At 42.5% G+C, this 8,661-nt stretch overlaps 1 protein-coding gene across 2 annotated transcripts in view; it reads right to left on the bottom strand.

The window, feature by feature from the left end:
- Positions 1–3,368: 3,368 nt before the first annotated feature.
- The window catches only part of LOC139291408 (multiple epidermal growth factor-like domains protein 11), a 71,406-nt gene continuing 66,113 nt past the window's right edge, over positions 3,369–8,661 (bottom strand). The window contains exons 20-24 of one of the 2 annotated variants that reach the window (XM_070913464.1): positions 8,104–8,258; positions 7,647–7,713; positions 6,995–7,048; positions 4,208–4,429; positions 3,369–3,574 (exon numbers count right to left, since the gene is read on the bottom strand). In XM_070913464.1, coding sequence (XP_070769565.1) covers positions 3,369–3,574; positions 4,208–4,429; positions 6,995–7,048; positions 7,647–7,713; positions 8,104–8,258 — 704 coding nt within the window. The remainder of the gene's footprint in view (positions 3,575–4,207; positions 4,430–6,994; positions 7,049–7,646; positions 7,714–8,103; positions 8,259–8,661) is intronic. The other variant, XM_070913544.1, reaches the window with a different exon arrangement.

Raw genomic sequence — 8,661 nt, 5'->3', positions numbered from 1 at the left:
CATGTTGTATTTTACACTGGATATTTATTATTATTATTATTATTATTATTATTATTGTAGGTAAATGAGAGACAGTGTTCATAGTATAGTATAGTACGCTTCCTGTTATTGATGGGACAGTCTTTTACCCAGTGCACCTCAGGTCAGCTGAAAATACAAAAACAAAATACTAAAGTTTGTCTTTCTGTGTGCTTCAACATAATTTCCAATAATAAATTAATGTTTAATTTAAACAGATCTTTCAGTTTGAGATCAGAGGTGAAACAATCAATCAATTAGTTGCTGAAATAATTAGTTAGCTTTTCAGACGTGAGGATCACTGAAGATTCATATCTTTGTTAGACAGAACAAGCAGTTTTATGATGGTTTTGGTAAAAAAAAAAACGACCGGCACCTTTCACAACTTTTGTGCATGTTATAGACAAAATGATGAATTAAAAAAACAATCAATGACGGCCCTAATTAAAATTTTATCAGCAGTTTGTGCCAAGAAATGTCCCTGGAAATCAACAACTGCTTAAACTCCACCAATCTATTTTCTGTGTTTGCTTCTATTTAATTGACTTTTTCTCTCTCACAAACTCAAACTAATGTGTGTGTACTCTCCGGGAACGTTGTCTCCATTTTCTCTTTAATTAGTACCAAATTACAAAGTTCCCTCCAGGAAATTACTGAGAAAGTACAGGACCCGAGAGATACAGCGTCACTTAATGAGCTAATTCATCAGAACAATGTCCTGAAGCGTGATTGGTCGGTCAGGTGGTGTGACGCCTTACCAGACCCCACAGGTGTTCTGAGCTATTTTGTGTGATGGAGACCTCTGCTCAGGTTGACGGAGAGCAGAGCAGTACTGAGATCCACGTGAGACCACCAGAGTCCTTTAACGAAGAGGTCTAATTAGTCCAAATAAGTGACAAGATGGTGTCAATAGACCTTTTCTGCGACAGACACGTTTAATTAGTCACAGTAATAAACGCTCAGGTGTTACTGATAACATTAACAGTGGATCTGTTCCATTCAAGTGTTCCAGTGAGCTACCAGTGAGCCACCAGTGAGCCACCAGTGAGCTACCAGTGAGCCACCAGTGAGCCAGCATGAACACCAGGACCCTGAAACTGAAGCAGCTAAATGGAATTTAGCCACCATCATTTTTATTATTTACACCTTTTTACAGTGACAAAGTGTTTAGTGTGAAAAAGGCCTGTGGTAGTTTTTTTATGCTAGTTTGATATATAACATGTAGTTTCTTTGTATATATTTTACATTATATGTAACAAGACTTCGAGGCCGCGTTCAGTCCGACAAGTCCGCGGTCAACGAGCTGATGTTTAGGTGATAACATGATCGCCATGAATGTTAGCATAGCATGCTAAAATACAGCTGAGGCTGATGGAAACGTCGTTAGCTTTGTAAGGATTTGGTCATTTTTGAACTTTGTCCTCATGTCTGCACGAGATGAAAAGTGGGAGGATCGCTGCAGTCATCCCGGTTCATCCTGAGGAGAACACGAATGTTTATACCAAATCCATTCAATCAGATCAGAGGATCACCAAAGTCTTTAGGATTCATCCTCAAGGAACCATGAACGTCTGAACCAAATTTTACGGCAATCCATCTAATGCTCGTTAAAACATTGAACTCTGAACCAAAGTGGTGGATGTTCAACGCTAATCTGTCTGTAAACTGACAGTTTTCAGGCAGTTAATTATGTTTTCAGGTATGAAAAGGTGAGCGTGAGTCTCTTAAACTCTTAAAGTCCGGGGTGATAATAAGCTGTCAACACTTGATATTGATTATCGAGTCCCTGAAGAAGTATTCTGGGCGCTATGTCAGATATTATTATGATTATTATGCGTAACAAGACATGACACCACTCCCCTGAGCTATGACAACTTTATTGAGTTTAGGGCTTGAAACAAAAAGAACAACAAGCAGCACTCGGCACGTCTACTGAAGCTGAAACTATGTGGATCAAAGCTGAAGAAAAGAGATACGAGCAAGATCAAAAGTAGGAAATAATACAATGGAAAACAAAGCTGTTCACATCTGATTGTCAACATGTCCTGTTATTGCTATTTGCCAAGTTAATTATCAACATTTCTAACAAAACAGACGTGTCATTTAATACATTAGTGCTTTTCTTATGTAACATTTTCGTTGTGTTCGGGAACAAAACATCTTGTGGTTCTGTAATGACATTAGAGCTGAGGAGGAAGCTGAAGTAAAGTCAAGTTTAATTATTGAAATATTTCATCTTTTCTGACCTCACTGCAACAAATACATCAGTCCTCTTGAGCTGAAACGATTAGTTAATTAACAGTAATCTATCGATTAATAGTTGTGTGCTGCTTTTCTTTCCCTCATGTGACGGAAACTGAATATCTTTAGGTTTTGGGCCGTCGGTCAGACAAAACAAGACACTTTTTTACTATTTTATAGGCAAAATGATTGATTGATCAGTATTAATCAGTAAATAAATAATCGTTAGTTGCAGCTCTTAAGTGCATATTCCCAAAAAGCACGTTTCAGATTGGAGTCGCTCCCATGTTGAGACAGTCAGATGACAATAATCAGTTTGCACCAAAGGACATAATAAAGGTTTTCCCGGCTAACTATTATATCTTGAGTTATCTTTGGCATGCATGTGTATTAAGCTCGACACGATAAAATAAAATCACAATAATAATCACTAGTGTACAGTAAGTGTACAGCCAATACGCCACTCTGTCTACAGGACATACAAAAAGATAACTTTTCAGAGAGAAAATATGGATCCTGTCAGGATCTTTAAATATGTAAACAGGAAATAAGAAACGATGTGTAAAAATACCAGAACTGTACAGGTAGTGTAAATCTGACCAGACTGCAGTTTGAGTGCATTTATTCACATATTTTTCTTTGTCCGTTTGTTTGGGAGAATATCGGAGTGATGAGAACCTTGTTTTCTCCAGAGTTGTCCACACAAGTTTGTTGGCGCTGCGCAGAAGTAATGCCCACGTGATGCTTCTTCATCGTACGAGCTCGGTGGATCCACTGAATCCAGGTGTGAGGGCGGGCAAATTTACACCAGTAACTCCGTCACTTGGACTCTCCGTCTTCAGCGTACCGGAACAAAGGCATCCTCGCGTGCACACGTACGAGAAGAATCCCTCGATTGACATGTTGCTGATGAGGAGGAATTTACAATACAACACAAACATGTAGTATTGACTGGCACAAAGACAGCTCAGACCGTTATAATACACTGATAAAATGTCTCATTCACACACACACACACATGATCTTTCCATCTTTCCACGTTATGTCCCAGTTCACAGTTTCCTGGTTCTGGATGAACTGGGAGCACTGGTCCAGTGTCCAGTCTGGGTTTAGAGCAGCGAGCTGGTGGGGCTGCCGGGCAGCGGGGGGCTGTGGCTGTGCAGGGTGAGGCTGTGGCTGTGAGAGGGGCTGGGGCGCACAGGCAGTAGGTCGTAGTGGCTGGGGATGTGGCTGTTCCTGGGCAGGTCGTACGGGTTCTGAGGGTAACTGGGGACCACCACCCCGCCGGCCCCCTGGACGATGCTGATGGTTGGCTCTGCGAGACAGAGAGGAGGACATGATTGAGTCACTAAGTCAATCGAAGCTTTACTTTTTTAATCCATCAAGTAAAAATATCAAACATTCTCTTCTCAAACGTGAGGATTCGCTGCTTTTCTCAGTTTTATATTATTGCATAATGCATAAAAAAACAATACTTGAGATGAATCGAATATGAAAATAATCATTAGTTTTAACTTATTTGTAAAACTAAGACATGATTTTAAAGGACCATACCAGTGCTACTGTTACTTCCTTGTGTGTGTGTCAGTTAGTCTTTCATAGCATAAAGACTAGACTACTTCTTGCCCGGGCGCAGTCACTTCCTGCATCATGAGGTTGCCAGGCAACCACCGCCCCCAGCCAAGACATAGTCCCACACAAAACCACAATGCATCGTTTCCACTCTTCGGTCTTTGTGCAGATTACGTGTCGGTCAGTGAGCTTTAGAGTTGATGGTGTTTCTTACCTTTGGACAGAGTCAGGCTAGCTGTTTCCCCTTGTTTTCACTCTTTATGCTAAGCTAAGCTAACCAGATGTGAGCGTGGTATAAATCTTGTAAGTGTAAGTGAGTAAGTAAAGTGAGTATTCATAATAATAATAATACCCCCCCCCCCCGGCTTACACATACCCATGTCGTAGACGTTCTTGGTGGGTGCGGTGGTGGTGGTGGTGGTGGTGGTGATGATGGCGGCGGAGCAGCAGTGTGTCATGTGTTCATGGTGAGCCGGCGACTTCATCTCCACGTAGCTGCTCTCGGAGTGTTTGCACAGGCCGGGGGGGTCGTTGATGGTGGCATACGGGTTTTCACTGTTGAGGGAGCAGGTGCTGGACAGGGAGCCCTTCATGTAGTCTAAAGGAGAAAGACCACATGGATCCTTTAACCTTGCGTGTGAAGATATGATGCAGCGTGACTCATGCGGGAGTATAAACTCTTCTCGGCAGTAACCGTCACTGATGCAGAATTCTGCTGATTGCTGCTGATCAAAACCTCCAAATTCCAATTTTCACATTTCTAATATTTATTAAAGGACAATATTCATTCACTAACAGACAAAACAAGGCTGCTTTTCCATTTCCTGATGAAAGGTTATACAACTATTTTTAATGAGCCATGTCTGAAACATTTCCTGCAAACAGGATGCGTGGTTATCACAAGAGTCACCATAGTTACCAATTTCATGTCCGATGATCGTCATTATCAGTCAGAGCACTCGGACGGCATGAAATTTCCTGCTGACTCCAAACTACATTTCTGTAGAGTCTGCTTTTAGAGGATGAGGCGCTCTCTTCTCTACTCTCGCAGCCATTGGATCATTGGTTCCGACTGACATCTTTACAATCAGGTCACAAATATATGGTTTCATTTCTTTAAAAGGCTCAGTGGCTTCCTGAAACAGCCGCTCACTGTAGTTTATTAATCACACGTTATTTAAACAGGAGGAAATAGTGCATTTGTTGGGGACTACTTTCAGCAGCGGATTAATCCACATTTGGTGCTCTGGTCACATGCCACAGGGAAATGGCTGCTCTGACTGATTCTGACGGTACTTGTTGTGATTTTTGGGATTTGTTGTAAAGAAGAAAATGTTTAAACATCAGCAGAAACACACCTGTTAAAGAAATCATTGCATCACTGAGGTCACAACAGACGTGACATTCAAAAGCCGTTCAGGTTAAAATAAACACATCAAGCGACAGGAAAACACACAGCATTCAGTTATTGTGAAGGGGAGATTCCCCGGGTGAGTTTTGGGAGTGATGGCGGGGTGGGGGGGGGGGGGTCAAAGCAGGAGGAGGACCGCCCCCCCCCACAGAGAGGGAAAGCACACAGAGGAGAGGAGTCGGATTCATCCTGCAGAGACACAAACACACCTGTAAGCGCTGGTCGGTTCACATCAACAAGATCAAATCAAACACAGTCATTTCATCTCTGCAGGGAAGCACTCGGGCACAGATCTGTGAGCTTCTTCATGCTGCAGCTCTTCTCCTGCACACGGAGCACTTCAATTCTAAAGTCTGCCTCTCACGGAGAGCTGATGCACGCTGTTCTTCACGCTGCCGTTTCTACTTCTGTTAGAAGAAACGCTTTGGACAATCGCTGTGTGCTGATTACATTAGTGGTGCTCATACAGAATATGTAGATGTGTAGAACATCGTTTTATACACATTCAGAGATATTTTTATCTTTGGAGACTTTGGGATCTTTAAACCGACAGATGTTCAGTTTCCATTCCTGTGTGATTTGTCTTTTCTGCTGTTTCCTCTTTGCTTTAAAACACATTCTTCTGATACTGAAGCAGTTTGTGAACATTTTTAGAAAAGTGATTCACAAGAAAGTCCATCACGTACCAATACTGATATAATCAATTACAATACATTAGCCAATAGAGATTTTTTACGTAAACACACAACATAAACCTTTTTGATGAGGATTCCTCGTTATTTTAAAGAATTGTGACCAAGATACGTACTGAGCGAGACATTTTACGGACTCGTCAGCGCTCTCTGGTGGACAAACTATGTAACGTAGACACTGTTTCTAAAAGACCTCAAACATCTCGGTCACTGATTTATCGCCTCACGTGAACACGGATACCGATAAAGCTCGTAACGGCCGATTTATCGTTCTACTATCTCAGGAAGTAACGTCTAAAATCGTCTCCAGCCGGATCAGAATCATTTTCGCTGCTGCACCACATTTTATCCTGCGGCTCATCTGTTTTTCTAAATATTTTAACAGTATGTTACATAACCACGTCCATTTATACACTTTTACGTTTGAAGAATTAACTCATATGTGATCACACGTAGTTTTGTATAAATTTCAATTCAATATAATTTTACATTTGGTCTCAAAAAGACATTTCTGTGCCGTTGGCTGATAATGATCATCAGATTTAGATACTAAGACCCCACATTTGGCAGTTTTACCAGATTTTCAAGCAGTTTCAAGCTAAAGCAGTGAAGCTGTCGGGTTTTTCTGTAGTTTATTTGCCTTCGTCTGGTGTGCAGACAGTCGACTCAAATATGTCAGGTTTTGTAGAAAAGCTGGTTGATGAGGAAGAAGACGTCTTCTTCGTGACCTCATGTGGTGGACGTGTCTTTCTGTTCACCTAATGATGCACAGGCTGCACTTCCTGGACCCTGAGCTCTGTGCACCTTTCACACCTTTCACACCTGCTGTCACAGTTAATCAGATCGTGTCTGTCAGAGCTGCTGCAGCAGCGCGGACGTCACGCCTGAACCTCGTGTTACGCGGGACATGCAGCGAGACTTTCAACACAGGGAACTGCAACACGGAGCTGAGGTTCAAAGTGCAAGAGAGGCAGTCATTGGCTGAAGGGGGGCTGTTCGAGCAAGAGGATTGGCTGGGGTGTCAGAGGTTGATGAGGTCACACACCGCCTCACACTGTACCTCTGTAGCGCGGCTCCACGTGGTAGCTGTAGCGCCGGTCGATGCAGTAAACACCTGCACAGACACCAGAGAGAAGACGTCTTTATGAACTGACCGACTGTTACAAGCAGCTTCCTTCACCTCTGACACGTACGCTCATCAAACGACTTACATGCTTCACATTTCCTCACTTTTTCTACATTTTAAAGACTAAAATCCCACCAAAGTAAGAACATGTGGTTATTTCACATGCACAAACTACGTCTGCAGAGTCTCAGTGACTCAAACCTTCAATAAACAACACGCTAGAGTGTGCGACTGACTGTTACACATTCAGTCGAGCGTATTTGAAACCACGTTTTCAGCAGTTTAAAATGTATTTCATTACTTTTTATGGAGAAACTTGGATTAAAGTGAACTGCTCGACTTCTACACAGACTTTTCTGGCAATAACTTCCAATAAACACAATAAAATATAAATATAATGATTGAATTCATATGTTTGTTGTGGTGGTTGAGGGTCTTGTATCTTGTGCTCAGTCGGGGCTGTAGATTTTAAACCTGCAGCGTCAGAACACTCTCTGCAGAAAAATACCATTTTAGGCCTTTTAGCAGAAGCTTTACATTGACAGCCGTAAACGACAAAGCAGGAGAGGGAGAGACCCCGACTGACCCAGCTCGCTGAGGTTACAGTAGGCCCCCCACTCTGGAGCGCTGTTCCTGTGCCGCTTCTTCTTTATCTGGGAAATGTACAAAGAATGAAAACACATTAGAAAGACACACAAAACTTTCTATAAGAAAGGACAAAAAGCATCGTGTCCTGACGAAAGTGTAATTCTTTGTAGATGAAACAGGATGTTGTTGTAAGATATAAAGATTTCATCCAAACCTGATGTCAAAGTAAAGTCGAGTGTTTATTATTTTATTATTTATAAAAACGTGTTAGGTCGCTACGCCTGCAGCCTTTCTGTCCTGACATAATGCAGTTCACATCGTGCATATCTTTTGTTTTGGGTGAACTTGCGTCTGATATCACATCTGTGACCTTCTGCAAAATAGTGGCTTCATCCTGCAGCCCAAACTAACTGAGAGCTTTCCTCAAGAGAACGTCAGGAAGTCCGTAGACCCACCTTGGCGGAGCTCCTCTTGTCCGGCTTGGCGTAGTGAGCGGCGTAGGTGCAGGGCCCCAGGGTGCGGTAGCTGGGGTTGGAGAAGCAGCGGCCTACAGAGCTGTTGCTGGGAGAGGACTCTGCAGAGGAGAGCAGGCCTGTGCACTGCAGCCCTGCTGTCACCGCATGACATCAGCACACGTTCTTACATCCGCCCCTCGACACGCCACCATAACATACATGCACGTGCACACACACACACACACACACAGTGCGCCAAGAACCCGACACACACACACACTTAAAATGAAGGAACTCCAGCTGGAACAAAGACGAGGAACTCGTAGAACCTTCATTCATTTTCTTCACCTGCTTTTGGCCACAGAAGGTAAAGAGCTACACAGACACTCACTTACATTCACATTCTCATACAGTGCAGATCAGCACTGAAATGATTAGTTGATTAATCGTTAAGTCGATCGACTGTAGCCTCTTTTCTCAGTTTTTTATAACTGTTAACTGAAAATCTTTAGTTTAGACATTTTATCGACTGAACGATTAACCAGGAAAAAAAAAAAC

Source organism: Enoplosus armatus, chromosome 1 (assembly GCF_043641665.1).
Source record: "Enoplosus armatus isolate fEnoArm2 chromosome 1, fEnoArm2.hap1, whole genome shotgun sequence".
NCBI classification, from domain to species: domain Eukaryota; kingdom Metazoa; phylum Chordata; class Actinopteri; order Centrarchiformes; family Enoplosidae; genus Enoplosus; species Enoplosus armatus.
This window is presented reverse-complemented; position numbering and strand designations above follow the sequence as displayed.